Below are 20757 nucleotides of genomic sequence, written 5' to 3'. Positions count from 1 at the left end.
AACCGCAAATAAGGGGGAACTATCGTACTTGCTGAAGTATTACAGATACTACTTAGCTTCTATGACCATTAAATTGGCAGGTTGGAATTGGAAACGTCTGTTGCCTTCAAGTTTTTAAGACACTTTCACATGAATATGCAGCTCAGCCATAGCTGTATCCCACACCAACAATAAATTTTTAAGCGGTGTTGTGTACCTTAACGCTTACTATTATTTCTCTCTCAGTTCTTCCACAGAGCACGGTCCAAGTAACTACATTTCCCAGAATGCCATGACGCCCTTTGACTCCAGCTAGACCAAAAAGACGCGACACCCGAGCGCCTCCGGCCGGAAAACTATAGCCTCCCGGCATGCAGCGCGCCCCCCTCCATTAGGTTTGAGTCGCGGCCGGCGCGTTGCTCATCGGGAGTTGTAGTCAGCGGCGCGTTGCCCTGACGCCGGCCGGGCCGGGCGTGGGGGCCTGTGGGAGGTGGCGCGGCCTGGCCCAGCTGCGGGGCGGAGGCGGAGGAGAGGCCTGCGGCGGCGGGGAGCGGCCGGGCTGGGAGCGGGCGCCGGAGCCGAGCCGAGCCGAGCCGGAGCGGGCGGCGAAGGCCGGCGCGGCGAGCAGCAATCATGTCGGTGTTCGGGAAGCTGTTCGGGGCTGGAGGGGGTAAGGCCGGCAAGGGCGGCCCGACCCCCCAGGAGGCCATCCAGCGGCTCCGGGACACGGAGGAGATGTTAAGCAAGAAGCAGGAGTTCCTGGAGAAGAAAATCGAGCAGGAACTGACGGCTGCTAAGAAGCACGGCACCAAAAACAAGCGCGGTAAGTCGGCCCGGCCCCTGCAGACTCCCCAGACACTCCGCTCAGGCTTCCCGGGCCCGGACTCCGCCGTCGACACACTCGCCTCGGGGTCTGATCCGACCCTGGAACTCGCCCCCGTCACACTTCTTTCTGGGTTCGGGACCTCTCCCCGTCTGACTCCCTTCTGCGTCTCCCTGAGCCCTGAACTCTTCCTCCATCAGAGTCTTATCCCACCCCTCTCCTCTTGGGCTCTCCCCACCCTGCCGGGCTCCTTCGGACCCTGATCTCACAGCACTGTCGTCCGCCCTCGCTCTATGCCTTTTTCTTCCGCCTTGTCCTCCTCCCTTTGGCCTCACCCACCTTCCCAGCTACTGCCGGTGCCTCTTTCTTGGCTCATTTCTGCTCCCCATCCTGACATTTATTTGCTTCCTGGTCCTGCCGCTGCTCTCTCCCAACTCCTCTGTGAGCTGCCCCAGCGTCTCCCCATCCCCCTGACTCAGAATTCTCCTTGAAAAGCCTCCTGGATGGAGAGAAAAGGGGACTGATTCCCGTTCTGTTTATTTGCTGAGTGAACTTAAGCAAGTTGCTTTCCCTTTGAGGCCTCAGTTTCCCCATCCGTCAGCCTCCCGGGGTTTGGCCTCCATGAGGCCAAAGGTGTCTTCCAGTTCTGTGATTCACTTTTTGTTGCCTCATGGCCTGGCCCTATCTGAGTTTCCCATGGCGCAAGCCTTCACCCTGTGACTCACCGCTTCCCGATCCCTCTGAACCATAAATATGGACTCTATACCTTCCTTCGCCCGACTCCTCCCTAGCCCCGACTCCTCCCTAGTCCCCACTATTCCCCGGTGTTAAATGTTGAGACACGCTTAGTTTACTTCCTGTTGTGTAGCTTTCTGGGTGTTCTCAGTGCTTTGTATTTCTTTTAAGTAAGATGAATGTGAAAATGCTTTAATAGCTGTAAAGCAATTTAGATATGTTTGATTTTTCTTGTTATGGCAATGAGACAGTGAATCATAGAGTGACAACCCTTCCCGGGAGAGTAGTCACACAAAACAAGTATTTAACTCAGAAGTCTACCAGTGACCTTGAGCTAGTTAAATTACCCTTCTGAAAGGAAGATCATGGATTTACACTGCCCAGCACACAGTGGGTGCTAAACAGATGTTTTCTTCATTCTGACAGAAAAACAAAATAGCCTATCCTCAGGGTGCTTCTCTGCTGATAGTCAACAACTATTCTGGAAATTCTTTGAGTGCCTACTGCTTGCACTGTATTCATAGGGGTGAACAAATTACAGCCTCCACCCTAATGGAGGAGAAGACAGAAATAGGAAAATAAATGAAGAAAATATTGTCTGGTGGTGGTGATAAGTAATAAAAAAAGAAGATGATCTGATAGGGAGTGATGGGGTGGGAGGCACTCTAAATAGAATGGTCAGGGAAGGTGTCTTTGAAAAGGTGAAGTTTGAACTGAGCCTTGAGAAGGAACCAGCTCTGTAAAAATCTGGGGGAGGAGCCTTCCAAGCAGGGAGAAGAGCGCCAGAAAAGGCCTAGAGGTTGGCAGGTTTTAAGAGACAGAAAGAATACTCCTGTGTCTGGAGTGTAGTGATTTAAGAGAGAGTGGTATGAAATAAGGGGTTGGGGGTAGACTTTGAACTTCTTGGTAAAGAGTTTGGATTTTATTCCAAGTGGATAGAAAGCTGTTAGAGGGTGCTATGCTGGAGTGTGTTCTAATCATTGATAGGTTTTTAAAAACATCATCTGACTACTTTTTGGAGAGTGGGGTAAGGGTGAGGGTAAGAGCAGGGATAATAGAGAGGAGGCAGTTGCATTCATCCATTTGTGGCCTGCAATTCTAGTTGTAGCACTGGAGATGGAGGGCAGAGTTATATTTTGCTGTCTCTAGCTTTTTTTCTCTGATGACTCTCAGTCTGGATCCTCTGTCGTTCATGGTAATTAGAGTCATTGTTTTGACCTGTCTGCATCTGGGAATGCAGGAGGAGGGTGTCAGTTTACCTCATCTCCCATCTGAGAGGGCAGTTCTGTGGTCTTGGTTTGGAGCTAGCTTACTTTCTGCAGTTTTAGAGGTGATTTAGTTGGCTTCTAAGAGGCTTGGAGAGAGTCTGTCAGCAGATGGTGGAGGACCAATCTCAATTGTAATACTTTGCTGAAAGTAGCCTGTCTTCCTGAGTTTGCCTGAGAGGACAGGAGCTACTGTAACCTGCTTTTCTTTTTAGCATCCTCTGGGAGAAAGGTCTTATCTGCTTGCCAGGCTAGTGTGGTGAGGTGTTAATACCACTGCATACCATTCGGTTAGTCTACTTGTTGACTTGCCACTGTGCTGGGACCTTGAGAATCGGAGAATCAGAGATGAAAATACACTGTGTCTGCCTTCCAGGATCTCAGGATTGGAGGTGTGTGTATGTAAGAGAGAGAGAGAGAGAGAGGGAAATAATTAGAACAGTGCAGAAACATGAGTATGTACATGGGCTGAGGTTGCAGAGCAGGAGGTTCCTGTCTGGAGGGGAAAGGCTGAGGGAGACTTGGCAGAGGAAGGAGAATGTGAGGTGGGTCAGCAAGGAGTTTGATGTGTTTGGGGGAGCAGTGAGAGTGTCTTCACCAGAGTCTGGGGCGGGACAGTAGATAAGTAACACTGGAGAGTGGCCTGTAGTCTTTGGATCTTGACATGGAGGTGGTGAGTAGCCATTGGCCATCTTTTAAAGCAGAGAGTCATGTCCGCTTGGAATTTTGAAAGAGTGTTCCAGCAGCAGCCTAAAGGAAGGAATGTGGACTGACCAGGAGGGGACGGAAAGCAGGAATCCAGTAAGGGATAAGGATAGAGTCTTAGAGATCTGGATTTGAGCTGTAGCTTCATCACATCACTTACTAGCTGTGTGCCTAGAGTAGGTAATTCTGCACCTCAGATTCTTCTACAAATCATGGTGCTAGTATCTGCCTTACAGGATTAAAATATATTGTGCGCACAAAGCTCTTAGCACAGTGCCATATGGTAAGTGATCAATAAATGCTTGCCATTATCATTACTATAAGGAGACTTGTAATTATTCAGGTGGGAACAAAGGGCCTAGAGTATAAGCATGGAAAACTGGAAGAGAAATAATACATGTCAGAGACTTTTCTGAAAGAGACTTGAAAGAGACTTGGTGATTTATAAGAATTATGGGAGTGGGCAGGATGAAGGGGAGAGAGAAGTTGAGGATGATTTTCAAGTTTATAGCTAGGGCAACTGGGTGGATGGTGATGCCATTATCCAAGTTGGGAAACACAAGGAGGAGGAGCAATACTTCTTAATTGTGTAGTTCTTTGAAGTTTGTAAAACTCCTTTTTCTTGTCTGAGTCTCACAGTAGCCACTGAGGCTGAGCCCCTTGAGGCAGGATGTGATGGTCACATTCACCACTGTGTCTCCAGTGCCTAGCACAGTGCCTGGGACATGGTTAATGCTCAGTAAGTATTTACTAAATGAATAAAAACAGTCTTGTGGGTGGGTATGTTCTGTTAATTCCCGCTGGACAGGGAGGAGGAAAATGAGGCCCAAAGAAGAGAGGATGTAATTCAACTCAGATACCAATTCTGATGGCTGTGGGCATCTTGTAAACAGAGCTGTTTACTCCTTTGATTGCCAAAGGTGTCATCATGACCATCGTCATCGCTCAGCTCATTAAACACCTACTTGTGCAAGGTGTGTGCTAAGTGGGAGAAGGAGAAGTGAGACAGAACCAGGCCCTGCCCTATGGCATGTGTAGCCTAATGTGGATGCTATCTTTGTGGCATACACATTGACAAGATGATAAATTGCCCTTTGAAACAAACCTTGGAAGCTTGGATAGATTATTTGCAATATGTAGACAGATGTGTTCCAGGCAGTGGTTTCAGTTAGGGGCCTAGAGCAAACTTTGGATTGCATGTTTTTTCCAAATTTTTTTTTCCTTTCCTATAGGCATATATTCGTTCTCAAGCATTTGGCAGGCTCTTACTGTGTCCTAGGCCCCATGCTTGGTGCTGGGAGTACAGAGATAAACCAGACACTGCCATCCAGGGGACTTAAATATTGTCATTTATAAAATAATATTATTCTTACGTGGCTAAGATAATATATGAAAGAGTGTGGCACATTGTAGATACTGAGTAAGTATACTTATCTTTCCTTTTCAGATAAAGTTATCATTGATAAGACTTCTTTGGTTTAATTGTCAAAATGGAAAAATTCTTTCACTTAGAGCTATGAATGGAAACTAGGTTTGAAGTTTAGGTGAACTGACAAAAATCACCCAAACTTAGGTCTTTATTTTGGTACCTTTCTAAACTGTGCCCTGTTGGTTTTCTCCTTAGGAAAGATGATCAAAAGGAAATATCTACCCTGAGTGGCTCAGATTTCCTTTTTTTCCTGTTTTTGGTTTTTTGGTGTTTTTTTTTTTGAGACAGAGTCTCACTCTGTCACCCTAGGTAGAGTGCATTGGAATCATCATAGCTCATTGCAGCCCAAACTCCTGGGCTCAAGCAATCCTCCTGTCTCAGCCTCTTGAGTAGCTAGCTGGGACTATAGGCGCGTGCTACGATGCCCAGCTAATTTTTCGTTTTTTTGTAGAGACAGGTCTCTTGCTCAGGCTGGTCTTGAACTCCTGAGCTCAAGCAATCCTCTGGCCTCGGTCTCCCAGAGTGCTAGAATTACAGGCATGAGCCACCATGCCCAGCCCCCTTTTTTCCTGTTTTAATAGAGATGAAAACAGTTTGTGGAAGGGATCATATTTTAGTTTAACAAGAGAATTGTATGAGATTGGAAATGGAGACTGGTATCTCAAACACCCTACACTGGTACATTTCTGTGGATTTATGGATGCAAAGCAGTTCATTTACAGGTTAATTTGGGTTCAGCTGAAAATGTCTGATGGATGCATAGAAGCCAGGAGCTCCCGGGAAATATATCTTCATTAAGTTTTGCTCTTGCTGGAGCCAGGTTGGCTCTCTCACGTTTAATAAAGTCACTCTAAAACATTAGCATATGGGAAGACATCTTAATAAGTTAAATTTATAGTGAATGTGGCCTTTTGGTTCTCTGGAATCAAGATACCAGGTTGAAAAGCACAGCATTTTAATGGAGCATGTGCCAGCAGGTTCTCTTATCCCAGAGGTCCAGGCATGGAAAACCTGAAACCCACCCAGGGAACTGAGCAGTAGGAATTTCCCTTGGTGATGCTTAAGTTTCATGTTTGAAAAAATGGCTGGCCAGATTGGGTTTGGTTTACTTTTTAAGACAGATGGCGTGTCAGAGGCCCTATGTGTTGGCTGTCCAAACATGCTGGCGCCTTTGATTCAAATGACAAAATCTTTTTTTTGCCACATTTGGCAGAGAGATGAAATATTTTTAGGTGCCTACCAGAGTAGGTTTATAAAGTGATTTGAAATTCAAGATAGATTTTGTTGGGAAGTTTAACTAAGCATGAAGACCTTTGAGTAAGACCATTTTGCTTGGTGAAACCTTGAGTTGTCCAGAGTTGGGTTTGAGTGTGGAGAGCGAGGTCCTGGAGAGCAGGCTGTGAAGGTGTGTGTAGGCCGAGGTTGTCGGTCTCTGAGGCAGAAAGCCAGGGTCTGATCTGTTTACAGTGGGCCAGAGCTTGGAGGAGGGGGCCTTGAGGAATTTCTCTGGATAGGAAAGCTTTATGAAAACTTGGTTCTCTTGCTCAAAATTCTTTTATGTTGTGCCACTGTCTTTAAGAGAGAGTGGATGTTAAACAACTTTAAATTGGTCATTTCGAGGATGGACGATTATATTTAGAAGGAAAATTTGAGCATAGCAACAGGAAACAACAGACCTAGCTGGGTATACTGTCCTGTTTTGAAGCTGTTTGGCTCAAGTCAGCAAATATTTATTTCGTTTTTTTCTAGGAGGAAGACAGCATGGTGGTGTAGGCAAAAGATTTCTGGTTTGATTGCAGCTTTACCACTCACCAAGTACCTTGGCAATTACTTATCCTCTCTAAGTTTCAATTTCCCCATCTCTAAAAAGGGAATACTGATAGTTCATATGGTTATTATTTGTGAGGGTATGGAATAAGTTAATGCATGTGCAGTGCCTAGCTGAGTGCCTAGCACATACATAGGAGAGTTGTAAATGTTTCCTTGGTTTCCTAGGTAGCCTTCTCCCCACAAGGGTTCATAGTTCAGGGAGGAAGGCACATAAAAGGCAAACCACAGTAAGTGTACAAATGAAGTGTTAAAGGAAAATACAGCAGGAAGAGATTAATTCATCTCTGAGGTTGGCAGGTTCATCTCACCCAGCCACCCATCCAGTGCCCAAATTCCCTTTGTGGTATTCCTGCCAAGTGATTAACCTCTGATTGAACCCCTCTGTTGACAGGATTTGTATGAGGTTGTCTATTCTCCCACACTACAACAAAGTCTGTTTTTGGACAGCTCTGCCTATAAAATCACCTTTCATATTTGGAAGCGAGATCTGTCTTCCTGCAATGCCTACCTCTGCTACAGGGATGGGGTGGTAGCTCCATAGGCAAGCAGCCTGAGTTGGTGGAAAGAATGCGGGATTTGGTGACAGAATACTTGGGGGAAACCCCAATCTGACACTAGACCATTGTGAATTAGAAAACAGGTTGCTAATTCTGCCTCTTAGGGCTGCAGAGAACAGGTCTAATCCCTCTTTGACATGACAGATCAAGGAAGGTGGTGCTTATGTCCCGACCTGCACTTCTATAGGACAGCCCTTTATTTCATTGACTGCATTGCCTGGTGCTCCTGTTCCTTCCTTGTTCCCCTCCTTTGGATGTGCTCCTGTTCACCAGAGCTGCTGTTAAGGTGTGGAGTGGACAGAGCTGAGTACTCTAAATATTCCAGCCAAGGTCTGAGCAGCACAGCCCAGAACATGCCTGGCCAAGCCATTTCTTTAGGAAATAATTTGGTATGTGCGTTCTAACCCTGATAATTCCCATATCACTGAGACAGATTTTTTTTCCTCCAAAAGCAATCATATTTTCCTATGGCCTTTCACTGGTAAAGGGATGAGCATCTGGGAACCCCTTAAGTTTGTTTGACCCTTCTTAAGTAGTCTTAGCTGAAGGATTGAATGATTTAAGTTCTTAACAGGAGTGTCTGGCTGGCTTGATTCCCCCATAGCTGATATTTCTAGCTCTGCCTCCTCCCTCTTGTTTACAAGCTGGCTGAAGGGTTTATTTGAAGAATGGATGAAAACTATATATCTCTTTGGTTGTGGTTGTTTAGCTCAAAAGGTTAGTGGTGTGGTATAGTGGAAAAGGTGCTAGGTTTGGGGTCAGAAGACCTGAGTTCACATTCTACCTCTGGCCACTTGCTAGTTTTGTAATCCCAGGCAGGTCTCCTCATATCTTTGAGCATTAGCTCCTTTAGCTACAAAAATGGAATATAATATTTCCTGTTCAACCTTGCTACTCACAGTGTGGTCTATGGGAACATTTAGGAGATTCTTAGAAGTGCAGAATCTTAGCCCCCATCCTAACCTACTGAAGCAGAACCTGCATTTTAATGAGATCCACAGGTGGTTTGTATGCCCATCAAAGTTTGAGAGATTTTGTAACAGATTTGGATATTGTGCAGTTTGGGGACTCTGATGTTGAAATTCTAAATCTTTTTTATTTTAATGCTGCATAGGTAGACATTTACACTTAATTTCAGCTGGTTCATTTTAAAAGAAGGTAGCTGGAAACTTTTGCTTTGTTCATAAATCCATTTAAGATAAGTATGTATTAATTTGAGCTATGTGCCAGATACCATCCTAGTTGCTAGGTACATGCAGATGAAGACAGGTCATTGCCTCTGAGGAGTTTACAGTCTAGCTGAGTGACAGACAGGTAAACAGATAATCAGGGTACAGTGTGATCTGTTCTAGAAGCATATTCAGAATGTGGCATGCAGTGGAGGGAGCCGAAACAACTTTGTTGGGAAGGACTTCAACTTATGTTTTACTGAATAGTTATTTTGGAGAATAATGGAATGTTAGAGCATAAAGGAACTCGAAATGTATGAGTGCTTGAAACTTTGAATTAATAGGAAAAGTTTTTTGAGAAGGAAAAACAGGAACATGAAAATATATGCAGTACTTTTTAAAAGCACTTTATTTGAATCAAAAGCACATTAGGGTGGGACATAGGAATGGGTCTGTTTAACTTAGTCATAAATTGATTAGCTTTATATAATACTAACTTTAAAGTATAGTTTATTCTGATAATTTGCTTAATTAATTATGCAGTTAAATTGATTAATTTCAGTTGTCTGGCTTTCTACAAAAGGAAGTAGGAACTAAGAAACCTGAGTAGTGCATTCTTTACTATCTGCATAAGCAGGGATTTTAAAATCCTTGTTTGTAATCTTTATAAGATCTGGTAGTAGTGAAAGCAAAATTAAGTCTTGTACATGTGTGTAGCCCTGCTGCTATTCCCTGCAGAGAGGTTCAGAGAGGAGTTGCTGCCTAGACTAGGTGGGCTGAAAGAGGAATTTACTTTTTGATTCCCCTATTAAGGTGAAGAATTTGATTAATATCCCAGAGTTCATTGGACTTGGAGATTTTGACTCCCAAGGTTGACATTTAAAACGCACATGATTGCTAGTTTCTTAATTCTTCATCAGGTGAGTCAGTTGATTTCACCTCTCCAAAGCATCTTTTCCGTTTAGAATCTCGCACACAGGCAGCATGTAGTCATAGATTGCTTGACAAGTCTGGAGTTAGAACATTTGGGTGTCCAGTTGTAATGGGCTTTGGTAGCCTTCTGTGGCCATATACAAGGAGGGAACTGGCATCAGCCTGGCATTCAGCTTGTTGTTCCTAGCCAACAGGCAGCTACAGACAGCCCTTCTCATGCTTAGATTTTTTTTTAGGTAATTTTGGAGGTGTAAAGGACAAATAACAATGTAGGACCACTTAACTAATTTTTATCATTCTAAAAAAAATTGTATTTCAAAGTAAAAAAAAATTAGGAAAAAAAATCCTCAGAAAATGGAAACATTTCCCTATCTTTGGGAAATGACATGTACTATGCAAAGTTGATCACATTTGGTCTTTTCAGCGACCCTATGCATTAAGTGTTATTATCTCATTTTAAAGATGAGAAAGCCAAGGTTTGGATTACATTAGTCACTGGGTAGACCCAGCTCTGTGACTTGGGGATCCTGAGGTGGACTGTGTCACAGTGGGTTCTGGTGTCTTTGATATTCCCATAGGGCCAGAACATTGTATCATTGAGTGCTCATAACTTATCAATAGGCAGGACCCTGTCATTGGAAATCAATTTTTATAAAATTCCTTCCACAATGTGAGCACCTGTTGTTATTCTGCAGGGAAATACTTCACATTTGTATGATGTTTTATGGCTTCCAAAGCACTTTCACATACATAATCCGGTTTTGAAACTCTGAGAAACTTTATATAGGGCAGATTATGATTTTAGCCCCATTTTTCAGAGGAAACTAAGGCTCAAAGCAATTGAATGGTTTCCCTTGAGGCAGAGTCAATACTAGAACCCTTCTTAGGCTTCAGGTTCAGTGCTTTCTTGCCACACCATGCAGCCAGCCTGGCTCCTTCCTATTAATGTTTTATCTCAGCTTCCCCAGCCGGCTTCAGCAAGGCTGTGTGTCAGTAGTGGGTGTGGTCAGGTTGAGCAAGACAAGGTTGTGGGATGGAGGTACTTGGAGTGACTGGATCATGTTATATGCACAGTGGGACTGATGCCAGAGAGGAGATGAGGAGGAGACTGTTTATACGTTCTGGAATGGTTTGAGAGTCTTTATGCGCTTGTATTCATTCATTCATAGTCTGCCACGACATCAGCATTGTGCATTTCCCAGCCTGGTTTCCATCTTTCTTCACAATAAGCTTGTCTCCTCTGTGGCCTCTAGAGTAGGGTTGCTCAGCCTTGGCACTGTTGACATTTTGAACTGGATAATTCCTTGTTGTGTGGGGCTGTCCTGTGCATTGTAGGATATTTAGCAGTATCTTTGGTCTCTACCCACTAGATGTCCATTACATTCCCCCACCATCTAGTTGTAACAACAAAAATGTCTCCAAATATTGCTAAATGTGGGGAGAGGGGAAGGGACAAAAGCTTGGTTGAGAGCTGTAGCTCTGGGGCTTGTCAGGCTGCTCTAGGGATGGAGAGTCAGAAAGAGCAGGGCTGGGGGGACCTGTTAGGGTGCTTGTAATCCTACCCTTTTGTTATTCTGCTGAGGAAACCTAGGTCTAGAGACTTAGCTCAGGGCCGCCTGGCTCTGCTTTCTGGGAGTATGGCTAGGGCTGGGATCCAGACCTGATCCCTCCTGCCCAGGATGCTTTCATCAACCCAGAATTCCCTAGTTTTTTCAGGTTGGAGGACCCTTTTCTAATTTCAAAAAATGGGCCGGGCACGGTGGCTCACGCCTGTAATCCTAGCACTCTGGGAGGCCGAGGTGGGTGGATTGCTCGAGGTCAGGAGTTTGAGACCAGCCTGAGCAAGAGCGAGACCCCGTCTCTACTAAAAATAGAACAAATTAGCTGGCCAACTAAAATATATATAGAAAAAATTTAGCTGGGTTGGTGGCGCATGCCTGTAGTCCCAGCTACTCGGGAGGCTGAGGCAGTAGGATTGCTTAAGCCCAGGAGTTTGAGGTTGCTGTGAGCTAGGCTGCCACTGCACTCACTCTAGCCAGGGCAACAAAGTGACACTCTGTCTCAAAAAAAAAAAATGTCAAGAATGGTCATGTGGTAATAGTTGTACTTATTACTCATTAATTGAGAAGATACAGATACATAATTCCTTTCAACCAGTATTTACTAAATACCCAGTATTCTGTGCCTCTGTCCTAGGACTGTGGCTGACGTAAATGGTAAGAGGTGGTCAAGTGGTGGTTGTTTTTATTATTGTCTGATATATTCATTTAGTGCACAGGCAGTGCACAATTGGGCACATTCATAGAGCACTGGAGTGACAGCCCATGAGCTCATAACCCATGGGCTGGGAATTGACTGACATATTATGCCATGAGATTCAAGCAAATAGCAGGCCTGAAACTCCAGGCTTTTCCTGAAACCATGAACTGTCTCCACACTTGAGATGGAAATCTCTACACTCTGTGGAAATAAAAAGCCAACAGGCTACCCAGAGTCCTCAGTGTTTTCTCTCAACAGCTATACACTAGGGCATTTGTGATAAAAGAAGAGGCATTTGGCTGGAAACAAGCTTTAAGTTTCTAGCATTAGTTGGTAAATGGTGCATGGGTCTAAGGAGAGTTTAAAATAATGGCCGTGAACTGGAGAATCTGTGTTTGTAGAGCCTCTCATCTCAAAGCACTGGGCTTCTCTGACAAGAACCATTATTCTTATTTCAGAGGTAAGAGGCAGAGAGGCCAGGCTACACAAATGGTCACTGAAAAAGAGCCAGCTACTCCCAGATTTAGGGGCTGGGACCCTTGGTTGGCATCCAGGATGGGGCCTTTTGTTTCCGTCAGATGATGGTGGGAAAAGGAAAAAGTTTGTTAAGTTTCACCCAATTTGGCAAACATTTTCAGTGTTCACTGTGAAAGACTCCATTTGAAGGGACTGTGTGGGACACAAAGTTCTTACCCTCTAGGTGCTCCCAATCTGGTGAGGGCTGAGGGGAAAGAGTGCACAACCATCTCTGATCCATAGACAGACGAGTTATCTATTGCACCACTGGCCCTCTTGACAACTATCTCTAAAATAAGGCCCACTGTCACTGGTATTCAGTCACAGCATGGTAGGAGAAGGAAGGAGGGAGAAATGAATTCCAACTGGGATTCTGTAGGACAGTGCCAGTGAGGGGAGGGTTTCTTCTGAGTTGGGACTTGATAGATGAGTAGGATTTGGGATAGAGAAAGGGGGAAGAGCCTGCTAGGCAGAGGGGATTATGGGACCCAAGCTGCCGAGCTTAGCATATGCTGTATGTATATGTGGGAGGGTCGAGGGGTGGTGTGGGTGAGGGGTAGTGGTGGTTTATGTGAGGTGAGAGTTTTGGCTGCAGCCTCTCTGAGGAGGCCCTGTATGCCAAGCTGAGAAATCTGTGTTAAGTTGAATTTAATGAGGCACCTGCCAAGTGGACACTTCTGCCACCTCCCTGCAGCTCTCCGTTGAGGTTTCCCATTGGTTGGCTTTCTATCCATTATTGCCTGAGGGAATGAGGTGGGTAGAGGCTCTTCCCTTACAAGGGAAGTGCTGTGGGTCACCACTCTTTCTCTTTTCTTTCTTTCTTTTTTGTTTTTGAGACAGAGTCTCCCTCTGTTGCCCCGGTCTAGCTCACAGCAACCTCAAACTCCTGGGCTCAAGCAATCCTCTTGCCTCAGCCTCCCAAGTAGCTGGGACTACAGGTACATGCTACCACACTCAGCTAATTTTTCTATCTTTAGTTGCTTGGCTAATTTTTTTTTTTTTTTTCTATTTTTTAGTAGAGACAGGGTCTCGCTCTTGCTCAGGATGGTCTCAAACTCCTGACCTCAAGTGATCTTCCACCTCAGCCTACCAGAGTGTTAAGATTATAGGTGTGAGCCACCACGCCTGGGCCTGGCCACCCTTTCTCTTTTTATTTCTCCCTGGTTCTCTTCTGCTTTATTTGAAGCCCAGCCATCCTGGGCAGCTGGGTAGAGGCAGAATAGCAATTTTTCTGTACTCTAAGAGTATCTCAGGTTACATACCAAAGGTAAACAGGCAAATCCTCCCTGCTTAAACTGGCTTGACCCAGCCTCATTAATTAATCAGGTCCTTGGCTGCCTCATTGTGCATTTCACTCCCAGCTGCCTGGCTGGCTTGCTTAATTAGTTGTGATCTTTGGGATTATTTAGTCTTCCTTCATGTTTGTCTTTGATACAAGAGAGAGCTAGTTGCTTCTCTTGGTTGACAACAGTGACCTCTATTTTTGAAGCCATAGATTTCAAGTTCAGCCCAGACTCTATTATCCCAGTCCCAAAAATCCGAGAACTAACCTCTCCTCTTTCCTGAGCTCCTAGCTTCCTGTTAGCTCTCCTGTCCCTCGGTGCTCCCTCCATTGCACTGCATGGTCAGAGCCCTAGGATTCTGAGACACTGTGCACCCAGGTTATAGTTCTGGCTCTGTCACTGTGTATCCTTGGACAAGTGCCTGCCTACCTCTGGGCCTTTTTTTTCTCAAGAACAAAATAAGAAGGATGGATTAAATGAGTGCTAAGATTCCTTCCTGCTCTAACATTCTCTTAGCCAACAAGTGCCATATTACAGCAACCCTCCAGAGAGCCACATATAGCTCTAAGCAGTTTTGCTGCATAAAAAGATGGAGTAGCTCAGCCTTCATTTTATCTGTTAACAGCTTGGGTATATCCCTTCTTGTTGTAAAAGTTGAAGGCAGCTACAGGCTATTTTGTAGAAGGTGCTGGACATTTTTCCATTTTGATTTCTGGGTTCAGAGGCTAGAGCTAACTAATGGTTTTTAGCTGCTCCCCTGAGCCTTTGTCCAGGTGAGCACAGATGCCACCTTATTTGGATCAGTAGTCTGCCTCTGACTTTATTGGCAGCCTTTTGGCAAATCAGAGGCACAGATTTCTATTGGGGATGAGCCCTACTGGACAAAACCCCAGCAGTAATCAGTTAAGCACATTGCGAGTACATCCTTGTGACAGGACTTGACTTTGTCACTGACTCACCTTTTGGGCCACAGGTTGTAGGAGTTTTGTCTCCTGTATGAGGATAGTGAAAAAAAGAACCAGTTGCTAAGGGCTGGCCTGACTTGAGTCATTTTAATTTGGTCTGCTTTTTAGGATGGTGATTGAAGAGACAACCAATGATGCTGGGAGTGTCCAAAGAACAGTGGGCTTTTCTGCAAAGGCCTTATGTGCTTAGTGTAGGTCCTGGCTCCACCATGAGCAGCTAAGCCTCTTAGGAACATGGAAAACTTTTTTTTTTTTTTTAAAGAGAATATGGAAAACGTTTATCCACCTGGTTCTAAATTGGGGCCTTTAAAACCTCAAGTACCTACTAGTGACATTAAAACAGCTCTCTTCCCTTTATTAACTTGCACAGTACGTTCCTGTCTCCTGAGTAGGCCTGGAAAATCACACAACTTTACAGTTCATCTTGCCCATGCAGGGGTAAGTCCCGGCCCAGAGATGTTAGGTGACCTGTTAAAAGTGACACAACTCATTGAAGGCAAAGCTGGGACTGGAACTCATGGCTCCTATCTCCTCATTCCAGTGAGTTCTGCTGCTGCCTTACCTACTGCTCAATAGATGCTGTGGTTGCATGTGCCCAGCCCTGCCAGAATGGTTTTGAAAATAAAGTTGCCATGCAGAAGGCCAACTGACAGGAGAGATGGAGCAAACAGTTGCTATTTCAGGGGCTTGTTTTCTTTTGAGTTATAACTGGCTCTCCGTGGTTAGGCAGGCTGGCGCAGCCTGGGTGGAGGATCACAAACCAAAGGGTCTTGTCGCTCCTACATTTCTGACTCTCTGTGTAACCAGGCTGAACGAGGCACTTTTCCTGCATCACAGGTTTCTCCCATCCAAGAGATTGGAATAATTCTTATTTTTAGCCTATTATACAGGACTCTGGGGGAGGATTAGGAAGTCTATAAAGAGATCTAAGAAAAATTGGTATATAAGTAATAATTTTGGATGTTTCTTGCTTTTTTTTTCTTTTTTGTTGAGGTATAACTTATTTATAGTAAACCAGTTGAGTCTTTGGTTTTTTTTTTTTTTTTTGTTTTTTTTTTTGAGACAGAGTCTTACTCTCTAGCCCGGGCTAGAGTGCCGTGGCACCAGCCTAGCTCACAGCAACCTCATACTCCTGGGCTCAAGCAATCCTCCTGCCTCAGCCTCCCAGGTAGCTGGGACTACAGGCATGCGCCACCATGCCTGGCTAATTTTTTCTATTTTTAGTTGTTTGGCTAATTTCTTTCTCTTTTTAGTAGAGACTTGGTCTCACTCTTGCTCAGGCTGGTCTTGAACTCCTGAGCTCAAGCAATCCTCCCACCTAGGCCTCCCAGAGTGCTAGGATTACAGGCATGAGCCATCGCACCCGACTAACCAATTGAGTCTTAGGCATACAGCTCAGTAAATTTTTACAAATGTGTATACCCATGTAACTACCACCCAGATCAAGATAATATATTAGAACATTTCTAGCACACTGGCAGCCTTGATGATTTTTATAGCAGCTCAGGACTTGAGAAGAGGGCAGTATTTATTTCTTCTGGCCCCTTTTACTGTTTTTTGTTTTTTTTTTTTAGTTCCCACACATAGCATTGGTCTGGCTCCTTTTAGAAATCTCAGAGGCCATTTATCCTCCTGTTACTCATTCACCATGTTTCCCAAACACATTGTAGTACAGGGCACTCTGCTAGGTATTGCTAGGGGGACAGAGATGAAGAATTGTTGACCTCTGTCTCGGGCTCACAACCAGTCAGGGATTATGACTAGAATCCAAAGGAGAAAGTGAGAAGGGCTGTGAGAGGAAGCCAGGAGGAGAGAGAGGCTACCTCTTGCTGGGAGAGGAGAGGGTATGTGTATTTACATAGACATAGTGTTTTCCCTAGTCATCTCACTGTTTGTAAACACAGAAAAGGGTCCAGATTACAAACTTCAGCCCCTTTCTCAGCCAGTTCTTTGTATTTCTCAGAAAATGTTGGCTACTAGGAGAGGTGCAGGACCAGCTGAAAATCTGTATCTTTGGTGTTTGCTCAGCCTTACTTTTCCCCTGGGAGGCAGAAATGAATTTGGGCAATGTTGAGGAAAGGAAAAACAAGAGAGACTTCCCTCTCCTTCTTTGGCTCCTAGGCTCTAAGGAGTTGACCTCCCTTATGTCTTAGGTCTTAAGATTATAAGACCACAGATCTTTTGTGAGTTAATTTTGGCCTCAATTTCTCTGGCCCTCTTTGATCTAGTAGTTTAAAACATGGAATTTTCAATTCTTAAGTGAAAACAGACTCAGAAAGGACTTTTCTGATCCTTTTCATGTATGAGAAACAAGTTTTTATTTTAATTGCTAATATAGGCATATACAACTCCGTGGTTGGTAGGAAGCAGGAAGGCCATATCTAAAGTAGATGCACAGTGATCCCTTTCTTTAAAGAAAGAGTCTCTGGAGGTAGTTAAGACCATTACAAGGTAGGGTCAGTCTGAAGAGATAACACCCTAGGACATCTGAATGTTACAGAGCCACGTCTTGGTACATATGTAGACAGTAGATAGGAAAGGAGGAAGGGCAGATGGCTCAGCCTGGCTGAACCTTGTTCAGGTTCTGATGAATTACTGGGTCTTGGAAATAGAAGGGACTTGAGAGGTCATCTGGGTCCATTTCCCCACTCCCATCGTATAGATGAAGAAACTAAGACTTTAATTTGACCAGAGCTGACTGGCAGCAGAGCTGGAACCAGAACAAGGTCTTAGATCCGGTAGAGCCATGAGTACATTCTGGAGAAATGCTCAGCAGGGTCTGGAAGGAAGCTTGGCAGGCAGAAGGTGGTGTTAAGAAGGAAGGTTGGTGGAGTGGAGTGGCAGGAGCATTTAATGATTCCCCCTCGCCCACAGCACTTAAAGCCAGGAAGAGCAAGGTGCCAAAAAGGGAGAGGCAGAAGTGAGAGTGGGGAGGTGGAGAAGACACTGAGGCTGTTAACCATCTGTGGGGAGGGCCCTGGAAGCCCCACAGCAAGAGAGTGTAGGGGTACTGTGCCCAGGATTAAGGATTTTCAATAGTTCAGGAATCTTCAGTGCTTGTCTTCCTTGTGTTAGTTAGCTTGGGCTGCCATAACAAACCACAGACTGGGTGGCATAAACAACAGAAATTTATTTTCTCACAGTTTTGGAGGCTTGAAGTCCAAGATCAAGGCTCTGGGTGATTCAGTTTCTGATGAGGGCTCTCTTCCTGGCTTGCAAATGGCTGCCTTCTTGCTGTGTCCTCACATGGCCTTACCTTGGAGTGTATGTGCATTGTGGGGAGTGGGTGGAGAGAAAGGGAGATCTCTTGTTTTATAAGGCTACCAGTCCTATCAGATTAGGGCCCACCTCTGTGATCTCATTTAGCCTTAATTACCTCCAAAAGGCTGCATCTCCAAATACAGTGACATTGAGGGTCAGAACTTCAATATATGGATTCTGGGGGGATACAGTTCAGTCCATAGCACTCCTTTTTTCTGATTGACTACATTAAAACCCTTGAGGTATTGTTTTCCTTGGTAGAAAGGCTGCTTTCTGACATTTCTTTCTTTACATTCTTTTCTAAACAATTAGGTTTTAATTTAGCACAGTTGTGAATTGTGCAAGGGAACAGAGATTATTTTCTGTGAATGTTTCAGTTTCTGGTAATTCTGTGAAGTTTGGAGTTAGTCCTCCAGTTTTATTATTCTCACATATATGGTTATAAGCTATAGTGTTCAGTAGGGAAGATCAGTTAGAAAACTGATGAACCAATCTGTTTTTGATTTTTAATTGTGGTAAAATATACATAACATAAAATTTCCCATTTTAACCATTTTTAAGTGTATAGTTCTGTGGCAGTAAAGTACATTCACATTGTTACTCCTGATCTGTTTTTACTCGTAAGTAAAACAGTGCTTCGATTTGGTTCTTGCCATTAAGATTAGCTATTTGACCTCTCTCAGCCTGTGTCCTCATCTGCTAAATGAGAATATAACAGTAATAAGGGCTCTGGAGTCACACAAACTGAGTTTGAATTCAGGCTTCATCACTTGCTAACTGTAGCCTTTTAGCTGCAGGTGATAGAATGCCAGCTCATACCATTTACCTTGCAGAAAAGGGATTTATTGACTCACATGACTGTGGGAAAGAGCAGGGTGGAGCTGGTCTCTTTGTGCCAGTTGACTTCATTAATACTGACTTCCCTATGAATCTGGGCCATCTGGCTTATAGCATCTTTTTTTTTTTTTCTTTTTTTTTTTAAAGAGCAGAGCCTCACACAGGTTAGAGTACAGTGGTGCCATCATAGCTCCCTGCGGCCTGGAACGCTTGGGCTCAAATGATCCTCCTTTTCTCAGCCTTCTGAGTAACTGGGACTACAGGTGTGCACCACCACACCTGGCTAATTTTTCTTTCTTTTGTAGAGATGGGGTCTTGCTATGTTGCTCAGGGTAGTCTTGAGCTCTTGGCCTTAAGCAATCTTCCCTCTTGCCTTGGCCTCCCAAAGTGCTAGAATTACAGGCAGGAGCCACCACTCCCAGCTGGCTTATAGCTTTGGTTCCTAGAGGAAAGTCTCTACCTCCCTCCACCTCCATTTCTCTCCTAGCTCTCTTAGAAATATCCCAGAGAGGGATTCTGATTGGCTGCTGAGGTCATGTGCTCATGACTAGACCAGTCACCATAATCAAGGGGGAGGGAGCTTGGATTATGTGTCTACCCCACCCTGTGGCCAGGGAGGCAGGATCTGTTTGCAAAGGCTTGGAGATTGAGGGAGTTGCTCCTTAGGATATAGCCTCTTCACTCTTCTCCTCATCTGTGTTAGAGTACCCTACTTCTGCTCCTGCTCATGTATTCTTTCCCAGTACCAGCAAGGCTTGCAGAGAAGGTGGGAGACCTGGGTTCTGGTCCTAGCCCATCCCTCCACCAGGCTTTCCTTCAACAGGGGTTTACTGAGCACCTGCTCTGTGCTTGTACCTCCCTGGGCCTTAGTTTCCCTGTCTGTACAATTGGATTTACTCTCCAAAGGAATATTTGTCTAGCCAGCTATCCCTCACTGAGCACCTACTGTGTAGCAAGGATACTGAGATGAATAGGACACTGGCCTTGCCCTCCAGGAGCTCACATTCTAGTTAAATTGCATGAAGTATGAAAAGAGAGATGCAGTATGGTTCCAGGGCTCTGAGATTCTGTGCCCCATTTTTTATGGACCAAGGTAAGACTACCTTTTCCCAGGAGAGAACCAGCTTCTGGTATCTTCTTTTTTCCTTCATTTCTTGCTGCCATTTGGGCAGGGAAGATGATTTTTCTCTGTAACTCCCTCATCATGTGTCTCTGATTCCAAAAGGAAAAAAGTCCAGTTTGCTTTTGCCTCTTGCTTTACTCTTCTAACAAGTGGGCACGCTGGTTGTATTTTTCTGCTGGCATTCCACTCTCTTCCCACTTCCCCACAGACGTCCCCAGCCCCCAGACCTCTGTTGTCATTTCAGTTGCCAGGATGCTCTCATACTGGCTCAGGCAGAAAGGGGCTTTTTTTGGCATGGATTCAGCTGGAAGCAGAGAAAGAAAAGCCAGTTGGAAAATAAACAGTGCATCCCAGCCTGGGAACAGAAACCAAGGGCAGGCTATTTCCCCTCTGTTCCAGCCAAGAATCTGGTCACCTCACACAAGCCTGGCTAAGAGCATCCAGCCTGGGTCCTGGCAGGTGTGGGGAGGAGTTCCTTCATTCCACCGGTAGGAACAGACCAAAGCTCCAGTGCCAGTCATAAGTTGTTCTTCGTGAATGTTTGCTGCTGTAAATATAACTGCCTTCCATGTCTGGGGATGGGGAAGAGGTTGGCTGTTATTTTTTGTTTGTTTGTTTTGCTTGGATAGTCATGTAAATGGTATATAATTTTAAAAGTGTCTTCCCTGTCCCAGCCATTTCATGCCTTTCCCAGAGATGACCAGACAAGGCCCTGAAATAGTCTCTGCAGTTACAAACATGTACTGTACCTTTATAGTCTCCTGACACACACATGCATAAATGTGAACAATTAGGTTCCTTTTGAATCCTGTACTCTTTCGTGTTTTGTAAGAAATGGTTTAGATTTGACACATTCAGAATTCCCTTAACTCCATCTTCATCATACGAATATAGAGAATGTTAATTTAAATTTCAGGTGCTAATTTGAATTTTGAAGCCCACAGCCCCACAGAAAGACCTAGGAGAATTGTTTCCCCCTCTCTGACCCATCTTCTCTTCCCTGAGTCACTAGTCTCTCTGAGAAATGGCATCTCTACCACCTGGTTGCCCTAGACAGGGGCCTGGAAGTCATTCCTGACTCGCACTGT

The 20757-nt window shown here is 44.8% G+C and overlaps 1 protein-coding gene across 1 annotated transcript in view; it reads left to right on the top strand.

The window, feature by feature from the left end:
• Nucleotides 1–440: 440 nt before the first annotated feature.
• Nucleotides 441–20757, top strand: part of CHMP4B (charged multivesicular body protein 4B) — a 43497-nt gene continuing 23180 nt past the window's right edge. Inside the window, exon 1 of the mRNA XM_045528794.1 lies at nt 441–802. Within this exon, the coding sequence (XP_045384750.1) occupies nt 613–802 (190 nt within the window). The 5' untranslated portion in view covers nt 441–612. The remainder of the gene's footprint in view (nt 803–20757) is intronic.

Source organism: Lemur catta, chromosome 17 (genome assembly GCF_020740605.2).
Source record: "Lemur catta isolate mLemCat1 chromosome 17, mLemCat1.pri, whole genome shotgun sequence".
Lineage (NCBI taxonomy): Eukaryota > Metazoa > Chordata > Mammalia > Primates > Lemuridae > Lemur > Lemur catta.
Note: the sequence above shows the minus strand (reverse complement) of the source record. Positions and strands in the feature narration are given on the sequence as shown.